This window comes from Salmo salar, chromosome 14, assembly GCF_965601325.2.
Source record: "Salmo salar chromosome 14, fSalSal1, whole genome shotgun sequence".
NCBI classification, from domain to species: Eukaryota; Metazoa; Chordata; class Actinopteri; order Salmoniformes; family Salmonidae; genus Salmo; species Salmo salar.
The window spans coordinates 71,238,817-71,265,215 of NC_138304.1; the positions used below are offsets into that span (position 1 = coordinate 71,238,817).

Consider the following 26,399-nt stretch of genomic DNA (forward strand, 5'->3'; position numbering starts at 1 on the left):
TGGAAAGAGAGCATTTTATTCAAAGAAATACAACAGATTGTGAAGGCACTCTGTAAAATTGAGATTAAACACAGGCTCAAAAACATTCTATTAGAAGTAACTTACTTCAAAGCCATTCTATACATTTGTACTTAAATTGAAAACTGATCCTCGTAATCCTAACACCGCACCATCCCTTCATGTTTCATTTATTCAAGTCCCACTTCACTCCCTGCTCTCCACCCACTTCTTATCCTCCTTTTAGATTGTGACAGTTCTTCTCAGAAATGATTTTCATCCAGGTGTCCTTGGCAGCCTCTTGTGAAATGTCTCACCAGTGAAGTTACATCAACTTTTCACCCGCTGCTCACCAGCCTGCTCCACGATGACCTCGATGGCATGCCGCATAATGGTGCCCCCCACAGCCCCGGCCTGTCCGTTGCCCACAGCAACTGAGGGGTGCAGGAGGACGAGGGGAGCAGATACGGAAGAAGATCCTCCCTGAGAGACCACTTGGGGCTGAACAAGTAAGATCGTACGCACGGCCGCCTGACCCTCCATATTGTCCATATTCCCCCGAATTTTGACCCCTAGGACAGCGGTCTGCTCGCTGATGCCCTCTTGTGGCTGTGTGGGGGGGCAGCAGCGGTGGGTCTTGCGGTGCTTTCCCAGGTTGGAGAGGGAGCGGAAGGCCCGGTGGCACATGGGGCAGGAGAATGGTTTCTCGCCACTGTGAGTGCGGGCGTGCTCCGTGAGGCGGGCAGCCAGGACGAAGCTCTTGCCACAGACACCGCAGACGAAGGGACGCTCGCCGCTGTGCAGACGCTCGTGGTCGCGCAGGTGAGGGATCTGTCGGAAGCGCTTCCAACATTGGGAACACTGCGGAGAGGAAAAGGAAGAGGGTAGGGCAGGAAGAGGGAGGCAAGGTTGGAGTAGGAGGGAGGGAGGGAAAGATACAGATAGACAGTTATTGCTAATGTTAGCACCCGAAAACATAATCAGGTAGAGGGAAACAGCTTTTAAGTGAAAATACTTTGAAAAGGCTTTAGCTACCTTAAAATGGCCTTCAGATACTGGCCCAGAGTGTTCAAAGATTAATAGGGGTCTAATGAGCTGCTAAGAGCTTTATACTCAACACCCTGAGCCTGGAGTGTTACCCAATAGACGGTTGCTAGGTGATGTACAGTGCCTTGCAAAAGTATTCATCCCCCTGGTGTTTTTCCTATTTTGGTGCATTAGAACCGGTCATTTGAACAGATTTTGGGGGGGGGGATTTCATGTTATGGACATACACAAAATAGTCCAAATTGGTTTAGTGAAATGACAAAAATAACTTGTTCCAAAAATGTAAAAAAAAATACCAAATGGAAAAGTGGTGCGTGCATATGTATTCACCCTCTTTGCTATGATGGCCCTAAATAAGATTTGGTGCAACCAATTACCTTCAGAAGTCACATAATTAGTTAAATAAAGTCCACCTGTGTGCAATATAAGTGTCACATGATCTCAGTATATATATATATATATATATATATATATATATATATATATATCACACACACACACACACACACACACACACACACCTGTTCTGTAAGGCTCCAGAGTCTGCAACACCACCAAGCAAGCGGCACCATGAAGACCAAGGAGCTCCCCAAACAGGTCAGGGACAAAGTTGTGGAGAAGTACAGATCAGAGTTGGGTTATAAAAAAATATCCAAAACTTTGAACATCCCATGGAGCACCATTAAAGCCATTATTAAAAAATGGAAAGAATATTGCACCACAATAAACCTGCCAAGAGAGGGCCACCCACCAAAACTCACAGACCAGGGAGGAGGGCATTAATCAGAGGGGCAACAAAGATACCAAAGATAACCATGAAGGAGCTGCAAAGCTCCACAGCGGAGATTGGAGTATCTGTCCATAGGACCACTTTAAGCCGTACACTCCAGAGCTGGGCTTTACGGAAGAGTGGCCAGAAAAAAGCCATTGCTTAAAGAAAAAAATAGGCAAACATGTTTGGTGTTCGCCAAAAGGCATGTGGGAGACTCCCCAAACATATGGAAGAAGGTACTCCGGTCAGATGAGACTAAAATGTAGCTTTTTGTCCATCAAGGAAAATGCTATGTCTGGCGCAAACCCAACACCTCTCAGCACCCCGAGAATACCATCCCCACAGTGAAGCATGGTTGTGGCAGCATCATGCTGTGGGTATGTTTTTCATTGGCAGGGACTGGGAAACTGGTCAAAATTGAAGGAATGATGGATGGTGCTAAATACAGGGAAATTATTGAGGGAAACCCGTTTCAGTCTTCCAGAGATTTGAGACTGGGACAGAGGTTCACCTTCCAGCAGGACAATGACCCTAAGCGTACTGCTAAAGCAATACTCAAGTGGTTTAAGGGGAAACATTTACATTTCTTGGAATGGCCTAGTCAAAGCCCAGACCTCAATCCAATTGGTATGACTTAAAGATTGCTGTGCACCAGCAGAACCCATCCAACTTGAAGGAGCTGGAGCAGTTATGCCTTGATAAATGGGCAAACCTCCCAGTGGCTAGATATGCCAAGCTTATAAAGACGTACCCCAAGAGACTTACAGCTCTAATTGCTGCAAATGGTGGCTCTACAAAGTATTGACTTTGGGGGGGTGAATAGTTATGTACGCTAAAGTTCTGTTATTTTGTCTTATATCTTGTTTGTTTCACAATAAAACATATTTTGCATCTTCAAAATTGTAGGCATGTTGTGTAAATCAAATGATACAAACCCCCCAAAAAATAAGGAAAAATGCCAAGGGGGTGAATACTTTTGCAAGCCACTGTACAACGCCTCCTATCAGCCATGTTGGAAGACCACCATATCAATTCTTCCGACGACAACAGCTGAGTGGCTACCCCAAACTTCATGATAACAGTGCCTAACAACTAGTTGATTCATCACCACAGTCAATTTCTGTGCAGTAATTGGCTGCTCTAAGGCAGGAAATCATGTTTTTCCAGATTATTCGCAATCATGAAACACCAAAAGGAGATATGACTGACCGTAAGGCGCTACAGAGGGTAGTGCGTATGGCCCAGTACATCACGAGGCCAAGCTTCCTGCAATCCAGGACCTATATAATAGTCAGAGGAAAGCCCATAAAATTGTCAGAGACTCCAGTCACCCAAGTCATAGACCGTTTTCTCTGCTACCGCATGGCAAGCAGTACTGGAGCACCAAGTCTGGGACCAAACGGCTCCTTAACAGTTTAAGCCATAAGACCGCTGAACAATTAATCAAATGGCGCCGGCCTATTACATTGACCCCCCCTCCATCTTTTTGTACACTGCTGCTACTCACTGTTTATTATCATCTATGCATAGTCACCCCTACCTACATGTACAAATTACCTCTAACCTGTATATAGCCTCGTTATTGTGTTACTTTTTATAATTTTTTTCACTTTAGTTTATTTGGTAAATATTTTTTTAACTATTCTTGAACTGCCCTGTTGGTTAACCTCTATGGGCTAGGTGGGGTGCTTGCGTCCCACCTACTCAACAGCCAGTGTAATCCCGTGGCGCGTTATTCAAATACCTTAGAAATGCAAAACCTTCAATTTTTCAAAAATATGACTATTTTACACCATTTTAAAGATAAGACTCTCATTAATCTAACCACACTGTCCGATTTCAAAAAGGCTTTACAACGAAAGCAAAACATTAGATTATGTCAGCAGAGTACCCAGCCAGAAATAATCAGACACCCATTTTTCAAGCTAGCATATAATGTCACATAAACCCAAACCACAGCTAAATGTAGCACTAACCTTTGATGATCTTCATCAGATGACAACCCTAGGACATTATGTTATACAATACATGCATGTTTTGTTCAATCAAGTTCATATTTATATCAAAAACCAGCTTTTTACATTAGCATGTGACTAGCATGTGACTAGCATTCCCACCGAACACTGCCGGTGAATTTACTAAATTACTCACGATAAACGTTCACAAAAAGCATAATTATTTTAAGAATTATAGATACAGAACTCCTCTATGCACTCGATATGTCCGATTTTAAAATAGCTTTTCGGTGAAAGCACATTTTGCAATATTCTCAGTAGATAGCCCGGCATCACAGGGCTAGCTATTTAGACACCCAGCAAGTTTAGCACTCACCAAAGTCAGCTTTACTATAAGAAAAATGTTATTACCTTTGCTGTCTTCGTCAGAATGCACTCCCAGGACTTCTACTTCAATAACAAATGTTGGTTTGGTCCAAAATAATCCATCGTTATATCCAAACAGCGGCGTTTTGTTCGTGCGTTCAAGACACTATCCGAAAGGGTAAATAAGGGTGGCGAGCATGGCGCAATTCGTGACAAAAAAATTCTAAATATTCCATTACCGTACTTTCGAAGCATGTCAACCGCTGTTTAAAATCCATTTTTATGCCATTTTTCTCATAAAAAAGCGATAATATTCCAACCGGGAATCTGCGTTTAGGTAAACAGACAAAAGAAAAGAAAGCATTCGGTCGACTCGGGCACGCGCCTAAGCCCATAGTACTCTGAGCGGCCAAACGCGATAAAGTATTTCAGCCAGAGCCTGCCTCGATATCGTTCAGCTTTTTCCCGGGCTCTGAGAGCCTATGGGAGCCGTAGGAAGTGTCACGTTATTGCAAAGATCCTCAGTCTTCAATAAAAAGAGCCAAGATGAAACACTACTTCTCAGACAGGCCACTTCCTGCATGAAATCTTCTCAGGTTTTGGCCTGCCATATGAGTTCTGTTATACTCACAGACACCATTCAAACAGTTTTAGAAACTTTACGGTGTTTTCTATCCAAAGCCAATAATTATATGCATATTCTAGTTACTGGGCAGGAGTAGTAACCAGATTAAATCGGGTACGTTTTTTATCCGGCTGTGTCAATACTGCCCCCTAGCCCTAACAGGTTAAGGGCTTGTAAGTAAGCATTTCACGGTAAGGTCTACACTTGTTGTATTCGGCGCATGTGACAAAGTTTGATTTGATTTGACTCAAGAACTGTCAGAAAAGCGAAGAAACCTTTTTGCCCATCAAGACCTGAACCGAGACAGCTGTCAGTACAGGGTCTGCTCCGATCATTTCATCACTGATAAGTCTGATGAATTTCAAGTTTAGTTTAGCTGTTATGCTAACCAGGCGTTGACAACAATTAAGTTAGCCAACATTAGCTAGCTAGCTAAATAGCTTGTAGTCTAGCTATTAGCATGCATCTCTTATAGGCAGTGCGTGAGTTTCAATTTTTGAGGAAGCTATTTTTCACTACAATAAATAAAACATTGCATGCATCTATCATCGCATTTGCAGACTAATGAAAACCTACTATTCCTAATGTGGTGAGTAGATTGAGTTATATTAATAGCCTAATAAATTGACTATCCAATCTAAATCACTGTGCATAGCTGAGCGCATAGTGGAATAGGCCTTTAAGGCTATATCAAATACTTTTTTTTTCTTTGCGCAGGAAATATTTGGCTTTCAATAAACACATTTCATGCAATTCTACTACACTTTATATGACTGGAGACATAAGCAATCTTTTTTAATACGACAAATCACGGGGTAGCCTAGGCCTTCCTTGCTGAGACTGACAAACAGATCAATAAAAACAACCTTGTATTGAATGCAACCATCTAATCTAGGCCGGCGAAAAGCAGAGACACAAATTGTACAAAATCTCAGACAATGTTTTGAACGGTCATCCAACTCGGAATGCCAAGTCGGAAACTCAGGCATTTTTCTAGAGCGCTGACTTTCCGACCTGAAGATCACTGACGCCATGATTTGACCTACCTCTACTATAATAGTTAACAATTAAAACACTTCACTTCAAAATAACCAACACTTTATTTCATATAATTTCAAAGTGTACAAGTAAGCTAACTCATAAGATGTCTGTAGCTCAGTTGGTAGAGCATGGTGTTTGCAACACCAGGGTTGTGGGTTCGATTCCCACGGGGGGCCAGCACAGGAAAAAAAAAAAAAAAAAAAAATGTATGAAATTGTATGAAATGTATGCATTCACTACTGTAAGTCGCTCTGGATAAGAGCGTCTGCTAAATGACTAAAATGTAAATGTAAAATGTCTAACCATAAAGGTTAGACATCTTAGTAACATGTAGGCTATTATTACTAAAGCATAATTTCAGGTGAAAAAGAAAGTGATACCAGTGACGGCCAACCTCGCTCCACTGATCACTGTTCTACTTGCTGAGCAGACTTCGATTCCAGCCCAGCAATAGCACACTTTAGTTATCAACTAATTAGGTTTGATAAGGTGAATCAGGTGTGTTAGTGCAACCGATGTGAAATGGCTAGTTAGTTAGCGGTGGTGCGCGCTAATAGCGTTTCAATCAGTGACATCACTCGCTCTGAGACCTGAAGTGGTTGTTCCCCTTGCGTTGCAAAGGCCGCGGCTTTTGTGGCGCGATGTAACGATGCTTCGTGGGTGTCAGTTGTTGATGTGTGCAAGGGTCCCTGGTTCGAGCCCAGGTTGGGGCGAAGAGAGGGACGGAACCTACACGGTTACATTAGTGCTGGGCTGGAACAGAAGCCTGCACACCCAGCAGGGTTGACCTGCTCGAGTTGTAATAGGTTTATACAGTGTGACTTAATTATTATTATTATTTTTTGTTTACAACATTTGCTAACATTAGGTACACAAGGATGTACCCTTATTCTCTCGGGACATTCACTTAGACCTCCTCTGCAGACATGGTTCCACAGCTCTCTGTATTTGAGGACCGAAGACATAAAGAAACAGGCTTCATTATACTCTAATTAGACAGCACTGAATATTATGCAATATCTCTGTCCTCAGTTTTTCCTCGCTAGGTACGGGAACTGGAGAATACTTTCACAATGTCCTTCCATAAAAGTTACCTGCCCTATCCAAAGCTGGAGCTGCTAACATTAATCCTTTCACCCTCTTCCATGACTGTTTGCTAGCTACCTAGCTATGAATGCATGGAGTTTGTGTTTTAATTTACAATGATAAATACATCATGGTAGCTATCTATCTAATATGAAGTTAGCTAGCTATACAGTATGTAAAGTTAGCTAGCTAACATTACATTAGCAGCTCATTTGAGTTAGCCTGCACATTAGTTCCTGTAGTAGGCTAGCTAGCTAATATTACATAGTCAAAGAACATTTTTCACTTACTTAAATAGGTTCTCCCACTGACTCAGTTTTCTGGGTCCTTACAAAAAACGAAATAATGGGCAATCTTCCCGATGTTTCTGGTGGTAGCAATACGCAGCCAGCCATGTGGACGATTGGAGGACTTCCACAGAGAGGAAGAGGTAGAGAGAGGACAAACTAGGCAGAAATCTGTCTCCCTCCAGCAGTTGGCTTTTTTTCCGTTGTTCTGACTACCAAGCAAGGAGTTTTTGTATGGAGGTCAATGAGTGTCGAATTTGGTCAACAAAAAAATGTATGGCTTATTTGCTACGTAAGGTTTATTTAATCTAATATAAGTTTTTGTAATGCTTAAGTTGTTACGAGTTTACTGATCTAAGTAGGAGACGTGACATCGCGGCAACTTTGAGTAAAAACACTTTAGATCTTGAGATGACTATGCATATTCATGGTATGAGGCTAGTAGCATAGCATCGCTCTCCATTGAATATAAGCGCATCGAATACTCAGAAAAGGATTACAATAATTTGATGTATCCGCCAATCCAAAAATAAAGGATAGGTGGGAGCTTGAAAGCCCACCATGCCACTTTGTGGACAACAACTCCCATTGTTAGGGCGGAGAGACATGTACAGTGAATTCGGAAAGTATTCAGACCCTTTAACTTTTCCACATTTTATTACGGCCTTATTCTAAAATGATGAAATAGTTTTTTTTCCCCCTCATCAATCTACACACAATACCCCATAATGACAAAGCAAAAACAGGCTAGCAGAAGTTGTTGCACATTTAAACATTTAAAACGGAAATATCACATTTACATAAGTATTCAAACCCTTTTACTCAGTACTTTGTTGAAGCACCTTTGGCAGTGACTACAGCCTCGAGTCTTCTTGGGTATGACGCTACAAGCTTGGCACACCTATATTTGGGGAGTTTTCTCCCATTCTTCTCCGCAGACCCTCTCAAGCTCTGTCAGGTTGGATGGGGAGCGTCGCTGCACAGCCATTTTCAGGTCTCTCCAGAGATGTTCGATAATGTTCAAGTCCGAGCTCTGGCTGGGCCACTCAAGGACATTCAGCGACTTGGCTGTGTGCTTAGGGTTGTTGTCCTGTTGGAAGGTGAACCTTCGCCCCAGTCTGAGGTCCTGAGCGCTCTGGTGCAGGTTTTCATCAAGGATCTCTCTGTACTTTGCTCTGCTCATCTTTCCCTCAATCCTGACTAGTCTCCTAGTCCCTGCTGCTGAAAAACATCTCCCACAGCATGATGCTGCACTACCATGCTTCACCGGTGATGCTTGGCATTCAGGCCAAAGAGTTCACTCTTGGTTTCTCATGGTCCGAGAGTCCTTCAGTTGCCTTTTGGCAAAGCTCAAGCGGGCTGTCATGTGCCTTTTAGGGAGGAGTGGCTTCCATTTGGCCACTCTACCATAGAGGCCTGATTGGTGGAGTGCTGCAGAGATGGTTGTCCTTCTGGAAGGTGTCAACTGTGGGACCTTATATAAACAGGTGTGTGCCTTTCTAAACCATGTCCAATCAATTCAATTTACCACAGGTGGACTCCAATCAAGTTGTAGAAACATCTCAAGCAAAGGGTGTGAATACTTATGTAAATAAGGTATCCGTTGTTTGAAAAACTTGCTAAAATTTCTAAAAAGCTGTTTTTGCTTTGTCATTCTGAAGTATTGTGTGTAGATTGATGAGAAAAAAAGTGTATTTAATCCATTTTAGAATGAGGCTGTAACGTAACAAAGTGGAAAAAGTCAAGGGGTCTGAATACTTTTCGAATGCACTGTATATGGTTCATTCCTACAGTTACTGTGATGGTCTGGTTTCCACCAGACTGACTCTGGTCTTCCAACATGGCGCCTGGTGTGGTTGCTAGATGATTTGTGACGCAACTGAAAACCCTCTATACAACAACCTGTTAAAGGGGACTAAAGCCGGACAATTTGGTTATCTAGAAACTGTATTTTGGTTGACAAGTTGGAGTAACAATTAACACAGGGTTGCCCTAATACAACCTTTGGTCTATGTAGGGCTGCAAAAATCATGAAACTTTGCCCAAAATTCCCTTGTTTTTCAGAGAGGCTTTCTGGAATCAGCAGGGAATGAGCTGCGAGGGAACCCTCTAAATTTGAAATCTGAAAAAGCAGGGAATTTGGGGAAAGTTTTGAAATTTTGCAACCCTAGACCTGCATTGACATCTTTCACCTCTGACCTGAAAGGGCTTCTCCCCCGTGTGGACTCTAAGGTGGACACTGAGTGATGAGCCGGTGGTGAAGTCCTTCCCACAGTGATGGCAGTGGAAGGGACGGGGCTTGGGGAGATCGGCGGCGGCCACCGTGTACCCAGGCGCCGGGCAGTGGGTAAGGAGGTGCTCTTCCAGGGAGGCTGCCGTTGCATAGCGCCGTCTGCAGGGGGTCATGGGGCAGCGCAAAGGGGTCTGTCCGGCGTGGGACAATCTGTGGAGGTCCAGGCCTTCCTTGGTGACACAGTGGTGGCGGCAGAACTCACAGTCCAGAAGCCCTGTGGTCTTGTCCCGCCTTCTGCCTTGGCCACGGCCTCTACCCTGGCCTGTTCCCTTAACTATGTCCACCACTCCTGTACAGAGAAGAAAGTCCGTGTGATTACATGGCATAGGAGCAGCCATGTTAAGTGAGCATATGCATAAAAGCAGAGGGTTAGAAACCAGTTTAGAAACGTAGAACTTTACATGGTTGATAATATCAGTGAGAATATCAAAAGAACCATACAATAACAAGGAAAACCTAATTTAACCAAACAAAAATACTTCAGTTAAAATACACTACCGTTCAAAAGTTTGGGGTCACTTAGAAATGTCCTTGTTTTTGAAAGATACACATTTTTTGACCATTAAAATAACATCAAATTGATCAGAAATACAGTGTAGACATTGTTATAAATGACTATTGTAGCTGGAAACGGCAGATTTTTTCTGGAATATCTATATAGGCGTACAGAGGCCCATTATCAGCAACCATCACTCCTGTGTTCCAATGGCACGTTGTGTTAGCTAATCCAAGTTCATAATTTTAAAAGGCTAATTGATCATTAGAAAACCCTTTGCAATTATGTTAGCACAGCTGAAAACTGTTGTTCTTATTAAAGAAGCAATAAAACTGGTCTTCTTTAGACTAGTCGAGTATCTGGAGCGTTAGCATTTGTGGGTTCGATTAAAGGCTCAAAATGGCTAGAATTAAAGACCTTTCTTCTGAAACTCGTCAGACTATTCTTGTTCTGAGAAATGAAGGCTATTCCATGCAAGAAATTGCCAAGAACCTGAAGATCTCGTACAAGCGGTGCACTACTCCCTTCACAGAACAGCGCAAACTGTCTCTAACCAGAATAGAAAGAGAGTGGGAGGCCCCGGTGCACAACTGAGCAAGAGGACAAGTACAGTGGGGGGGAAAAGTATTTGATCCCCTGCTGATTTTGTATGTTTGCCCACTGACAAAGAAATTATCAGTCTATAATTTTAATGGTAGGTTTATTTGAACAGTGAGAGACAGAATACCAACAAAAATATCCAGAAAAACACATGTCAAAAATGTTTTAAATTGATTTGCATTTTAAGGAGGGAAATAAGTATTTGACCCCCTCTCAATCAGAAAGATTTCTGGCTCCCAGGTGTCTTTTATACAGGTAACGAGCAGAGATTAGGAGCACACTCTTAAAAGGAGTGCTCCTAACCACAGCTTGTTACCTGTATAAAAGACACCTGTCCACAGAAGCAATCAATCAATCAGATTCCAAACTCTCCACCATGGCCAAGACCAAAGAGCTCTCCAAGGATGTCAGGGACAAGATTTTAGACCTACACAAGGCTGGAATGGGCTACAAGACCATCGCCAAGCAGCTTGGTGAGAAGGTGACAACATTTGGTACGATTATTCGCAAATGGAAGAAACACAAAAGAACTGTCAATCTCCCTCGGCCTGGGGCTCCATGCAAGATCTCACCTCGTGGAGTTGCAATGATCATGAGAACGGTGAGGAATCAGCCCAGAACTACACAGGAGGATCTTGTCAATGATCTCAAGGCAGCTGGGACCATAGTCACCAAGAAAACAATTGGTAACACACTATGCCGTGAAGGACTGAAATCCTGCAGCGCCCGCAAGGTCCCCCTGCTCAAAAATACATATACTACATGCCCATCTGAAGTTTGCCAATGAACATCTGAATGACTCAGAGGACAACTGGTGAAAGTGTTGTGGTCAGATGAGACCAAAATGGAGCTCTTTGGCATCAACTCAACTCGCCGTGTTTGGAGGAGGAGGAATGCTGCCTATGACCCCAAGAACACCATCTCCACCGTCAAACATGGAGGTGGAAACATTATGTTTTGGGGGTGTTTTTCTGCTAAGGCGGGGGTCGGCAACCCGCGGCTCTAGAGCCGCATGCGGCTCTTTAGCGCCGCCCTAGTGACTCCCTGGAGCTTTTTCAAAAATATGAAAATGGAAAAAGATGGTGTGAATATATTTTTTGTTTTAATATAATTTATTATCCAATGCTGTAAAAATGTGTATAATAAATATTTAATTTCAACATTTCTGTCAACGAAGATTTACATCATAGCCTGCGACACACGTTTCTTTCAGCTCGGCGTAGTGCCAGACAGGTGGCTGTTGCAAACAAACCGGCGGGTGTGTCATGGGCCATGGATCCCAAAGGGAAAAAGAGAAAGATAGCTGAGGAGAACAGAGGATTCCACAGTTCTTGGACCGAATCATTTGCTTTCATTGCCAATGCGGAAGGATTGCCTGCATGTTTGCTTTGTAATGAGAAGTTGTCAAATAACAAAAAGAGTAACGTGGAAAGACATTTCCATTCTTCCTGACAGTTATAGGAACATGACGAAATATGCATTTGGAGTATTATCGATCTTTGGATCAACATACCTGTGCGAGCAGATATTCTCAAACATGAACTACATAAAATCCAAATACAGCACCCGCCTCACAGATGAGAGCTTGCAGTCCTGCGTGAAGACTAAAGTTACATCTTACATGCCCGATGTTGAGAAGCTGTCCAGTGATGTCCGAAAACAGAAGTCACATTAAACGGGTAAGAACACAATCCTGTCATAGGCACATATTTAGTAACAAAGTGGCTGTTTTTATAAAGTGCTTTCTGATTTTTGTCAGTATATATTTGGATTGACACATAGGGATATTATTGTGTTTTGTTGCTCAGGTCCGAGGATGGCTGCATTGTATTCTGCGTGTCAAAAGAGAAGAGGGTGCTGCTGCATTTTACCCGTGCACATTTGCAGAAAACTAAAGAGAAGAAGATAATGCACAGAAATCGAACTTAAACTGTATTATTTTAATTTTATATACTTTACCTTTTCAAAAGGCTTCTGTTTTATTGCACTCTGTCTGTTGCCCAGATAAGGGGGAAGAGAGAAGAGGATTGTATGGTATTATTGAGGATTGAAAAGCATTTTATTTCCATGGGGAGGTCTGAAATTACAGGAGGCCTATTATGCACGTTGCAGTTTGTTGTTGTTTTTTCGAATCCTAAAATAAAAATGACATCAAAAATCTGATTTCTGTATTGTATTTCTATAATTTCATCAATGCAATGAAACATAATACATTAATATTATAATGGAAGTTAAACTTAAAGCACCATCGTACAGCAGAGTAGTCACGTGGTGCGTCATTCTCTACAGGATGCGCTGCAGGTAAAATAAAGGTTTAATCATGAATGCTCATTATGTATTTGTAGCCTACTTATCATTTTGATAGTAGGCTAATATAGCTAATATAGACACTTACAGCATGTGTTGCCTTCATTATAAGGCTTATATAAGGCTTTTAATTTTTTGCGGCTCCAGACAGATTTTTTTTTTTTGTTTTTGGTCCAATATGGCTCTTTCAACATTTTGGGTTGCCGACCCCTGTGCTAAGGGGACAGGACAACTTCACCGCATCAAAGGGACCATAGACGGGGCCATGTACCGTCAAATCTTGGGTGAGAAACTCCTTCCCTCAGCCAGGGTGTTGATAATGGGTCGTGGATGGTATTCCAGCATGACAATGACCCAAAACACACAGCCAAGGCAACAAAGGAGTGGCTCAAGAAGAAGCACATTAAGGTCCTGGAGTGGCCTAGCCAGTCTCCAGACCTTAATCCAATAGAAAATCTGTGGAGGGAGCTAAAGGTTTGAGTTGCCAAACGTCAGCCTCGAAACCTTAATGACTTGGAGAAGATCTGCAAAGAGGAGTGGGACAAAATCCCTCCTGAGATGTGTGCAAACCTGGTGGCCAACTTCAAGAAACGTCTGACCTCTGTGATTGCCAACAAGGGTTTTGCCTCCAAGTACTAAGTCATGTTTTGCAGAGGGGTCAAATACTTATTTCCCTCATTAAAATGCAAATCAATTTCTAACATTTTTTACATGCGTTTTTCTGGATTTTTTTGTTGTTATTCTGTCTCTCACTGTTCAAATAAACCTACCATTAAAATTATAGACTGATCATTTTTTTGTAAGTGGGCAAAGGTACAAAATCAGCAGGGGATCAAATACTTTTTTCCCCCCACTGTACATTAGAGTGTCTAGTTTGAGAAACAGATGCCTCACAAGTCCTCACCTAGCAGCTTCATTAAATAGTACCAGTCAAAACACCAGTCTCAACAGTGAAGAAGCGACTCAGGGATGCTGGCCTTCTGTTGACGTTGAGACTGGTGTTTTGGCGGGTACTATTTAATGAAGCTGCCAGTTGAGGACTTGTGAGGCATTTGTTTCTCAAACTAGACACTCTAATGTACTTGTCCTCTTGCTCAGTTGTGCACCGGGGCATCCCACTCCTCTTTCTATTCTGGTTAGGGCCAGTTTGCGCTGTTCTGTGAAGGGAGTAGTACACAGCGTTGTACGAGATCTTCAGTTTCTTGGCAATTTCTTGCATGGAATAGCCTTCATTTCTCAGAACAAGAATAGACTGACGAGTTTCAGAAGAAAGGTCTTTGTTTCTGGACATTTTGAGCCGGTAATCGAACCCACAAATGCTGATTCTCCAGAGACTAAACTAGTCTAAAGAGGGACAGTTTTATTGCTTCTTTAATCAGAACAACAGTTTTCAGCTGTGCTAACATAATTGCAAAAGGGTTTTCTAATGATCAATTAGCCTTTTAAAATGATAAACTTGGATTATCTAACACATCGTGCCATTGGAACACAGGAGTGATGTTTGATGATAACATTAACAATGTCTACACTGTATTTCTGATCAATTTGATGTTATTTTAATGGACAACAAATGTGCTTTCTTTCAAAAACAAGGACATTTCTAAGTGACTCCAAACTTTTGAATGGTAGTGTAGAACATATCCCATCTTTGTAGGCAACAACTTCTAACAGATACACTAACATTATTAAGGGGTAAATAAAGTGGCGGGGGAAATTCATTAGTCAAAGTGAAAGGGGGAGTATTCACAAGACCGAGATGACTGCGCGAGGCCTTGTAAGTTGTGTTGCAACATTGCCCTTGACGACCTCGGTAACTGAGCCAGCGTGATTTAATAATGATAACAAAAAACAAAAGTAACAACATAAATCAGCAGGTAATGGCCTGTGAAACGCACAACGCAGCGTATTCAAATAGATCATGTGTTCTGACAGGGGCGGCAGGGCTGGCAGTTGTTGTACGGCATTGTGGGATAGCGGGGGGGATTTCCCTCTCCGCCGAGTCTTTCCTCTTATACGTTTAGTTAGTGGTTCATATGGATATGAACGCTCGCTGACTTTATTAAATGTCATTTAAACGATATTACGCTGGCGCACTCAACCGCAGAGTACGGGCGCGATCCATCGCTTAGCCGAGGCAGCCGAGGGCAGACTTGATGTAGGGAAGAGCATATGGCACAGAGACTGGCGCAGATACGCGTGCATATGCAAAGCAACAGGCAGACGGCCAAGTGTAGTAATACAGGCAAGCAGGTGCTTGAAGAGCCACCCACACAGTCAAACACACACCGAGAAACCCACAGATTGACATCACGCAGTGTCATCTAAACCATGCAGATAAAAGATGAAAGATTTGAGGGCACAGACTGGTAAAGAAATCCACACACGAACGCATGCACACACCATTAGTATTTCTCTGACCGTCGTGTGTGAGAGCATGAAGCTTCAGCCTGCTCTTGTGGAAGAAGTGTTCACCACAGATGGAGCAGGTGAACGGACACTTCCCTGTGTGAGAGTATCTGACGGCCATTTCAAGGGAAAAGAGAGGGAAAAAGAGAGACAATTAGATGTGTTTTTCTGAAAATATGGAGATAACATTTCAAGCGAAAAGCCCTTATTTCCAACATTCACCATATAAGGCCAGGAGTCCTTCCTTACCATGTGACCAGACCATTTCCTTACCACGTGACCAGTCCAGGAAAGACTCCTGGCCCTAATCATGGTCCTATATGCAATTCACAATAAGACAACATCTACACAACCTCATACAAATTCAACATAGGACAGCCTTATACATGTGTATTCAAACAGAGTGGTGCTAATATATTGTTTAAAGCTTTGCGCCACAAGTCACGACTGTTGATCAACACAACCCTTCTGCAATAGACATGACACATATAACACTTCTGACCCTGTGTTTATCACATCCCCTCTCGCATATAATAAAAGCTGTGTTGTGGTCTGTGTGTGTGTGGTAAACTGTCCTAGTGGATGATGCAATCAGAAATCGTCTGAATGAAAGTTAATGAGTCGTGGCGCAGTGTCATTACTTCCACCCTCCTAAACAGTAAATTGTGAGTGAGAGCAGGTTGGTTGGCACTGTGCTGGATTGTGTTCATTAGGCACCAAATGGAAGAAAACCGGCTGAAACAGGGAGGGACGACATGGAGTAGTCTATTAAGAATTTTAGTTTTCCAATGAAAAACATTTTGCTACGGTGTGCCATAATGAATACTGGTGTCTATGATGGGTGGTGAAGAGCAAAAGAGAACTCCGGCCTTCAGCCATGTTGCTAATGGGCTAGTAACATAATTTTTGCGTGTGTGTGTGGCAGTCTTGTGTAGCCACATAATGGTGGGTCCACCAGACAGATCTCTCAATGTGATTACACTGTCAATACATATCCTCGGGCAAGAATAATAAAAAAATTGCAATGGAGTATACCCATCACTAACAAAATATGATTGACCACAAGCGACTTATAAATCGATTCCTTTTACTTGTGTTATTATACTGGAATTTGTTATGTTCATGATGGTCGGGAACTATTGTTGATTAACTATTGAAGCATCCGTCTATTAATAATACGAATATGACTATTATAATTCCATCATTGACTTAACACTTTCCCGCTTCAAATTGTCAAAGACTCCAGTCACCCAAATCATAGACTGTTCTCTCTGCTACCACACGGCAAGCGGTACCGGAGCACCAAGTCTGGGACCAAAAGGCTTTTGAACAGCTTCTACCCCCAAGACATGACTCCAACACACACACTCTTCACACATGCTGCTGCTACTCTTGTTTATTACCTATCCTGATTGTCTAGTCACTTTAACCCCTACCTACATATTACCTCAACTACTCCTTGCATGTAGCCTCGTTATTTTATTGTTACTATTAACTTTTTTTTTTTTTACATTTTATTAGCAAATTTTTCTTCCTTTTTAAGTTGGGAAAGGGCTCGTAAGTAAGCATTTCACGGTAAAGTTCACACCTGATGTATTCCGCGCATGTGGCAATGAACATTTGATTTGTTTTTATTGGTATAAACTACTTTGTATCTCCGTGCACATTAATTAATACAGAATGTTGTCAAATGTACAGTCTGATGGTTCTGTATGTACGAACGCAGGCCTTGCCTTCATATGTTCAATTGTATTGTATGAGCACTGAGCAGGATGTATGTAATTATGCTCTTGTGCTTCCCATGATAACGCCTTCTCAATTGCCTCACAGTATTGTACTGGTCTGAATGAAGAGCAATCGGTAATCAACTTAGTATTGTGCTGTTATACAATGTAATTACCAGTGTTTTTTTTAAACACCTCAACTAAGAGGCCACATCTAAGCAGGCATAAAGAGAGTCATAATTGCCCCTAAGGCGATAAATAAAGTTTAATTGAATTGAATTCAGGCCAAACTGAATTGATGGCCAGACATACCTGTGAACCGGCACCTGAGAGGACATTCGGAAGCAGCGTGGACAATCGGGGCATTTGTATCGAAAAAACGTTGGGTACTTTGAGTTCTTTGACTCTGCGTCATTGACCACACCAGGACCCTCCTCCTTGACTGTGTCCTCCTTCACCACAACGCCATCTTTGTTCAAGGCATCCTGGTGTTCGTGTAGTAGGTGGTGGGTCTGGAGCGTGCCCAACAGCGTGTAGCTCTTGCCGCAGCGCAGGCAGGTGTAAGGCTTGCGGGCGCTGTGGGTGATACGGTGGTGCGTCACGCATCTGCTGTAGGCAAACGTCTTGGGGCAGAGGTCACACTTAAACGGCTGGAGGCCTGAGTGGGCCTGGATGTGGGTGCGCATGCGGCTGCAGCTCTTGAAGAAACGCCCGCAGTGGGGGCACGGTCCGAAGTGGTCCCCTGGTGTTGTTTCCAGGGCCGGTAGCGAGGTGGAAGGGTCAGGGAGGGTGGTGGTAGTGAGGGGTGGATGGGTCGGGGTCTCTTCTCCACCACTCGCCACAGCTGAAAGAATTACCGAAGTCAATAATGAACACTAAAGTAGGCACAAAATGTGTGAAAACGTAAGAGGTGCCCCTGGATATTACCCAATGAAAAAAACAGATGAGCATTCTCCTTTTCAAAATGTTTTGCTACATTGTACTCTACTGAACACAGCCCAGTCTTCCATGTTCCTTTAGTAAGCCTACCTAGTACCTACCACTGTTGCTTTTCCACTGGAACAGAGGCTTAGGTAAAATGTGGTCCACCCGGGGTGTGGAGAGCTCCAAGTCCTTTTTCCCTCTGTCTCGATGCTGCCTGCGGTGGTAGAGGTACTTGGTAGTGTTCATAAAGCTCTTTCCACACAGGTCACAGTGATGTAGCGCCCCCGGCAAGCCGTGGATGACCACACGGTGCAGCTTTAGCGCCGACTCAGTGCTGAAGCCCGAGCCACAGGCCACACAGAAGGAGGTCTGTCTCGAGGAGGAAGCAGTTGGATTGGAACTACAGGCAGCAGGGTTTGTAAACATGGGAGTGTTGGGGAAGGAATGCTGGGAGTTGGAGTTTGTTTCTGATTCCAATTCAATCTCAATGCTATGTTCTTGTTCCATCCCTCCTCCATAGTCTACCTCTTCCTCCCTCTCTTTGTCACCATCCTCCTCTATATTCACATCCATCCCTCTACCACTCTGTTCCTCCACCCCCTTTTCATCTCCTATCACAGGCTGACACTCTGTGTCCATTTCCTGGTCCCTTGGTTCTGACCCAGTGGTTGCAGAACAGTCACCCAGCTTGCTGTGCTTCTGCCACAGCTCCAGGGACTCAAACAACGCCTCACATTCCCTACACTGATAGTGGATGAGCAGGGCCGGGCTAGTCAGGTTTTGCGTTTGGGTCTGGTTCTGAGGGCTGTTGGAACCGGTCGGACTTCCAGTCGCTCTCTTCTCTATGTGGGAGTGCAGGTAGGGCAGGTTTGGGTTCATCATGAAGGTTCTCTTTTGGTTTCTCTCTTGGTGCTGGGATGGTCCATTCTGAGACTCAAGCACCACTCTGGAGCTCTAGGACATCACCACACACAGAGAAATGAAGGAAATACTTGAAACATAGAAAAAAAGAAACAGAGTTATACAAAAACAAGTTATTTTTGTGATCACTTAACACATTTTTCGATGTTAAGGTGACGTCTGAATGCTTGTCATGAGTGCAAACCTGTTGCAAGCTGATTAGCTTGTTGCTAAGAATAATAGGTAGCTAGGGACTAATTTTGATGATAACATTAACAATGTCTACACTGTATAGCAACATAATGCATTAGCTCAGGGAGTGTCACGCACCAAGGTCCTCAAGGGCCACCGGGTCTACTTTTCACGTTTCTCCCTCCCTAACACTTATGTCATCGATTTGACTTGTCTCAAATGGCACCCTGGGGCCCAGAGGGTCCAAATAGTGCTCAATAAAGGGAATAGTCTCCAATTTGGGACACATCCAAGGTCTCCAATCTGATGAAAGGAGGCTATGATGAATAGAGGCAGACAACCTGCACCCCACAAGGACTGTCTGGAGGTTCAGAAGTGGTTGATACCAAACCTTTTTCCTTGTAAAGATTTTTTAGTCGTCACTAACTGCCCAGGCTAGAAAAGGACAAAGTTATCAGACTTTCTAACAAAAAAACTATTTTAACTACTTTCCATGACTTTAACCCTAACTTATCCTTACTCCTAATCCAACATAAAGAACAAATAGCTCATGTTCATCATCTCAAGCAGAAAGTCTGTCAATATTGCCATTTTGGTCCTTTCAAACATGACCATCTAGGGACTTCGCCCATGGCTGCAGTACCTCGGTCTGTGCTGTAGGTGGCGCTGCAGGGACCATCTCCTCTGTGTTGACCGGTTGGCAGGTGAGCTGATGAGAGATCACCACCTCCAGAGAGTTGAATATCTGGTAGCAGGTAGAGCACAAGTAGAGGGAGGAGTCCATACCTACAGCTGAAAGGAATGCACACATTATACACAAAGAAATACAGAAAAAGTGCACACACACACAACCCAATGAACCCATGATTTAAGTAAACACACAAATACTCAACAGGACTGCAATCCAATTAAAACACACCGAGACACACACACACAGTTACAATGGCTCACATACAGCTGTCAGCCGTCCCTATCACATTGAATGCTTAGTGATGGATAATGCTGGTCGGCTGACATATGGAGGCTGGCTGCACATTAGCTGTTCCCTGGGGAGGGGGGGGGGGGAGGGGGGAGGTCGATGGGTGTGAAACAGTCAGTGTGAATTTCTCTATTGTCTTTCCTCCTCATCCCGCTCTTTCATTGGACAGTGTGTGAGTAAAACAGATGGCTGTTCACCAACTGTTTGGCTAGGGACCCTTTCTGCCTCAGCCTCTATGTATACACACACACACACACACACACACACACACACACACACACACACACACACACACACACACAATGACCCTCGCAACAGAGCAGATTACACAGACACATGCTGCACCATTTGGTTTCCCTTGGATTGTCACACGCAACCGAGTGTCTATCCGCGTCTGGTGCCGTTAATAACAATCGCAATTCCATTTTGACCTCGATAGGCGCTTGGAGCTAAATATGTTTTAAACGCGTCGAACAGGGGTAATTTCCTGAGTTGACATGATGTAACAGGAGAGCGCAATACCCAACACAACTCTAAGGAGATATGGGAGATCTTAGATGTGTTTCCCAATTCAAAACTCTTTGACTGTGCCGATCCTGACAACGGCACCTTAACCTCGGAGCTCTGTGTTGATCGCAGGGGGTTTCACCATTCTAATGATGTGGACTTCTACTACACATCTAAAAGACTCAATTAAATATTTCATTACCTTGGTTGGGTGAATTATAATATGGTGTGGCAGTGTGAGAGTAAAGCATGTCTGTCAACAATGTTTCATCTATTTAGTCAATGATTAGTAAATCACTCACTGTATTCATTTTACATTTCCAGTCAAAAGTGCTGCCCATGCACTTGTTTGTAAACTGAGGCGGTGGGTTTTGGTGAATATAAGCCCTTTTATTTTGCATCTTTGCAAAAATGTGTTTGTAGAAGGTTATATAAAACTACAGAGAAACTGTGAAGTATTGTAGACTGTTGTGCCACCACCGCTGTGCTGATAGTTACAGAATGCCAAACAGTTGGCACCATTGCTGACAGCAGCCTTCAGTGCAAAGCAAATACTGATGGACTGTGCAATGAAGTCCCCAGGCTTAACAGCGTATAATGTGCAAACGGCGAGGAATTTCCAAGAGACGAAACCATTTTATTTGAAATCCTTTAAAAGCTTTGGCACTCGAGCTTGCCTCTCTAACACTGTACTTGAGGGTAGATCTTCTAATGATTGACTTTTTTTTTTAAAAGGAAAACATTGGCAGTTAATTGCGTGCAGAGGTAATAACCAGGCAACACATCTTTACATACTAAGTGGAAAAACACTGCAGGACTGTAGGGATCCGAAAGTCATTGAAAAAGAACTAGCCTTTAGGGCCTTCTTGAATGGTGTTACTGTGTGTATGACAAAGGCAAATGCCTGTTAGAACATTACAGACCATGTTCTGACCTAGGCCTATAGGCGTATTAAAGCCTTGATCCTCCAACTTTTTCTTTTGTTTGTCTGTAGGCATACAAGTGCATTCGGAAAGTATTCAGGCCCCTGCACTTTTCTACATTTTGTTACAGTACAGCCTAAAATGGATTTTAAAAAAAAATGTAAACATGTCCTCATCAATCTACACACCATATCCCATAATGACAAATCGAAAAAAGGCTTTTTGAAATTTGCTATGAGACTAGAAATTGAGCTCAGGTGCATCCTGTTTCCATTGATCATCCTTGAGATGTTTCTACAACTTGGAGTTCACCTGTGGTAAAAACAATTGATTGGTCATGATTTGGAAAGGCACACACATACCTATATATTTTCATGTCTGAGCAAAAACCAAGCCATGAGGATGAAGGAATTGTCCATAGAGCTCTGAGACAGGATTGTGTTGAGGCACATATCTGGGGAAGGGTGACAAAACAATTCTGCAGCATTGAAGGTCCCCAAGAACACAGTGGCCTCCATCATTCTTAAATGGAAGAAGTTTGGAAACACCAAGACTCTTCCTAGAGCTGGCCGCTCGGCCAAACTGAGCAATCAGGGTAGAAGGGGCTTGGTCAGGGAGGTGACCAAGAACCCAATGGTCACTCTGACAGAGCTCCAGAGTTCCTCTGTGGAGATGGGAGAACCTTCCAGAAGGACAACCATCTCTTCAGCACTTCACCAATCAGGCCTTTATGGTAGAGTGGCCAGACGGAAGCCACTCCTCAGTAAAAGGCACATGACAGCCTGCTCGGAGTTTGCCAAAAGGCACCTTAAAGGACTATGACCATGAGAAACAAGACTCTGGTCTGATGAAACCTCTTTGACCTGAATGCCAGCGTCACGTCTGGAGGAAACCTGGCACCATCCCTACGGTGAAGCATGGTGGTGGCAGCCTCATGCTGTGGGGATGTTTTTCAGTGGCAGAGACTGGAAGACTAGTCAGGATCGAGGGAAAGATGAACGGAGCAAAGTACAGAGAGATCCTTGATGCAAACCTTCTCTATAACCCTCAGGAGCTCAGACTGGGGTGAAGGTTCACCTTCCAACAGGATAACAACCCTAAGCACACAACCAAGACAATGCAGGAGTGGCTTCGGGACAAGTCTCTGACTGTTCTTGAATGGCCCAGAAAGAGCCTGGACTTGAACCCGATCGAACATCTCGGGAGAGACCTGAAAATAGCTGCGCAGCAACACTCCCCATCCAACCTGACAAAGCTTGAGAGGATCTGCAGAATGGGAGAAACTCCCCAAATACAGGTGTGCCAAGCTTGCAGCATCATACCCAAGAAGACTCGAGGCTGTAATCACTGCCAATGGTGCTTCAACAAAGCACTGAGTAAAGGGTCTGAATACTTATGTAAATGTGATATTTTAGTTGCTTTTTTTTATACATTTGCAAACATTTCTAAACCTATTTTTGCTTTGTCATTATGGGGTATTGTGTGTAGATTGAGAAAAACAACGTAATCCATTTTAGAATAAGGCTGTAACGTAACAAAATGTGGGAAAAGTCATGGGGTCTGAATACTTTCCGAATGCACTGTATATGGCAATTCAGCCCCTAGCTATAACGAAGTAATCAACTAGATGCAATGAACCAATAAACCATTCTATATTACAGGCCTAAACACTTCACCACATTCTATTGTACATAAAGTATTTTGCAAAATCAGTGGCTTAACCTTTGATAAACTTCTGAGAAATAAATTCACTGTGATATCCATCCATGCCTAACAAGTGGTACTCTTCAATATAGTATTGGGATTTCAGTTAAATATTGATGCATATATCTTTTTTTACAGTCTATGATTTAAACCTTATGCAATGTCGCCCCCTATGGTGCTATATACAACCTCACAACTTGTGGAAAGACGAGTGCGTAAAGAAATAGTTGCAGGCCTAAGTGTAGGTAGATATTCATGTTCAAATATTATTTTGTGCAGATGGTTACCCCGATCTTGTTTGAGATATTGACGCAAGTGACATACATTTATATTGTTTTTGTCTTGTCAAGCATTATTCTTTATGCATACATATTTACAATATTTAAATGGTCCTAAAGCATTTTCAGGTGTTGTTAGTAGCCGCATTATTTGGGTTCTTGTATCAAAGTGGGCTAACTGTACCTGCAAGCCAGACAAGTGGCGTTGGCTGCTATCCCATCGAGCTGACAAACACTATTGCGCGTGCTTTCTATGGTACAATGGCCGCTCCTCTGTAGGTCGATCGTCTATATACTCCCTCTTTCAGAATACATTTCCCTCTCACGAAGGCTTGGTTGCTTGAATAAAAAATGATAGTCTGCTTCTCGAATAAGCTCAAAAGTAAACGGCCTTTCATAAAACGACATAAATGTATTAATACCAACTGCAAATCGACGCTACCAAAATGTTTGTCAAAACAGTCGACGACGACCACCTAGTAAAACGCTACTCGATTGGTTACTTTGGCGCGGAATATTCACCAATCACTTAACGTCTTTGGAGAATTTTCTACTTGCGCTACAAATGAGCAAACAAGTGGCACTGGCTGGCTAGTGTGGTAGCATTTGAAGAGTAGGTACAGTACATTGTAACACTGGTGCTGTTTTATAATAAATCTGCAATATTTAACTTTTTGGGGACCCGACCAAATGCACATAGAAATGTGTCATAGATATGTTATTCTCGTTGAAAGCAAGTCTAAGAAGTGGTATATCTGTTCTGTGTACGTAATTTCTTTGCTTCGCCTTCATTTCGTTTTTGCATCTTTTACTTTCAGTTTTGTACATTAGTTTAGGACAATGCTGACGGCTCAGAGCGGTCTCGTAGGCTGCTTGGTGGTTTAACAGTTTTCATTTTAGTCATTTAGCAGACGCTCTTATCCAGAGCGACTTACAGTAGTGAGTGCATACATTTCATGCATTTTTTTTTTGTGTATATATATATATATATATATTTATTTGTACTGGCCCCCCGTGGGAATCAAACCCACAACCCTGGCGTTGCACACACGATGCAGGCGTTGCAAACACCATGCTCTACCAACTGAGCCAATGTTTAAGCCAGCTGGATTTAGGACCGCAAGGACACCACAGAGCGTGCGAACAGAGGCAGCTATTGTCTGTGTGTTATGCTTTTTCTCTGAGTTGTAAAAGTAAGCAGAGCAGAAACAGGCTACTCTTTATTTGACTGATGTAGCTGGCAAGGTAACTGCTTTTTGACTTAATTTTTTTTTTAAGTATTTATTCCCGTGCTGAGCTAGTAGTGCAACTGACGTGTAACGTTAGCTAATGTTTCGTCCCTTCTCGAATTAAGTTCTGTCTGAGGTGAATGAATTAGCTAACTACCACAGCCAGTTCAGCTCTAGCCTCTGGCTATCTGTCGGGTAGCAGTATCTGACATCTGTTGTCTGTATGGAAATGTTTTGTAGCCTTTATTTTGTCCTGTTTCAACAGAAGTAAATTAACTTGGCTTGTTTTCGCCAGTTGATGTACCATTGGAGTTACCAAAAGTTGGCTAGTATTAGATGTTATTTCAGCCACAATCAGTCTGTATAGCAATGTAACTTTATTGGTCTGTCAGTTTCCCTATCTAATTCCCAACTAATTGACACGGTATAAACAGCACTACAGGCTTCACTGTTATGGTGCACAGTCAGTACACAACACTATGCTCATCATGTCTTAAAACCGCTTAAGGATCTGCCCCTTTTTTCAGTTTTTTGCCTAAAATGACATACCCAAATCTAACTGCCTGTAGCTCAGGCCCCGAAGCAAGGACATACATATTATTGGTACCATTTGAAAGGAGACACTTTGATGTTTGTGGAAATGTGAAAGCAATGTAGGAGAATATAACACAATAGATCTGGTAAAAGATAATACAAAGAAAAAACCAACCGTTCTTTGTATTTTTTTTGTACCATCATCTTTGAAATGCAACAGAAAGGCCATAATGAATTATTCTAGCCCAGGTGCAATTTAGATTTTGGCACTAGATGTGCAAAGTTTTAGACTGATCCAATTAACCATTGCATTTCTGTCATTTCTTTTTGTCCAGACTGCCCAAATGTGTCTAATTTGTTTATTAATATCTTTTCATGTACAAAATTGTGCACTCTCCTCAAACAATAGCATGGTATTCTTTCACTGTAATAGCTACTGTAAATTGGACAGTGCAGTTAAATTAACAAGAATTTAAGCTTTCTGCCAATATCAGATATGTCTATGTCCTGGGAAATTTTCTTGTTACATACAACCTCATGTTAATCGCATTAGCCTACGTTAGCTCAACCGTCCCGTGGATGGGACACTGATCCCGAATAAGTTTTTTAACAGGATAAGATGGGGACAGCTGTCCCAGCAGGGTCAGACAGCCAGGAAAGACCAGTCTACGGCGCTCAGCTCAGGTGAATTTTGCAGTATATTATAACAATCAGTGAATGGATACAAAGTTCCATCTTGAGTTGATGGGTAGACTACAGTCAGGGATCTGGGAATAATGGTAATTTCACTTACTGAACCATTGATTCTATTGAATAATATTATGTATAAATTAACACCCAGAGAGCAAATCAAGTGCACTTATAGGCCTACCGCTGGCCAATCAGATAGCTCAGATAACTGTGTCTGCACAGTTACCTTGCACCTGCACAGTTTCCTTGCTTATAAATCCATGTAATATAGCCTACACCTTCACAATAAATCCATTATTTATTTCAGACAGGTCTAAAGAAGCATGATGTGATGAAAATGTAGTCTATTTCAGAAGAACAGAATAGCATACTCTGAGTTTGCCTTATGATAGGTCTTAATCTGGCTATGCCAAATGGCTGTGGGCTACACTAGTTCATTTAGCAGGCAAGATTTGCTTAGAATTCTGTGGCATTATTTTATAGTATGAAGAATACAATTGAACAAAGCTGAATAAAATAGAAAGTATATTTTCTCCA

The 26,399-nt window shown here is 42.7% G+C and overlaps 1 protein-coding gene across 4 annotated transcripts; it reads right to left on the reverse strand.

Annotated features, from left to right (window-relative positions):
• On the reverse strand, positions 1-23,913 carry LOC106569980 (zinc finger protein 574). Of its 4 annotated transcripts, XM_045694659.2 has the most exons (8): positions 23,594-23,913; positions 19,662-19,810; positions 18,043-18,880; positions 17,315-17,846; positions 15,273-15,388; positions 9,376-9,758; positions 3,026-3,096; positions 1-858 (listed from the first exon to the last, which is right to left on the reverse strand). In XM_045694659.2, the coding sequence occupies exons 2-8, from the start codon at positions 19,800-19,802 to the stop codon at positions 570-572; spliced, it is 2,370 nt and encodes a 789-aa protein (XP_045550615.1). In that variant the 5' UTR covers positions 19,803-19,810; positions 23,594-23,913; the 3' UTR covers positions 1-569. The 4 variants fall into 4 exon arrangements, with proteins under 4 accessions (XP_045550615.1, XP_013997261.1, XP_013997259.1 ...); XM_014141786.3 differs by lacking the exon at positions 3,026-3,096 and having other exon boundaries at positions 15,291-15,388; XM_014141784.3 differs by lacking the exon at positions 3,026-3,096 and having other exon boundaries at positions 23,594-23,912.
• Between the last annotated feature and the right edge of the window lie 2,486 nt (positions 23,914-26,399).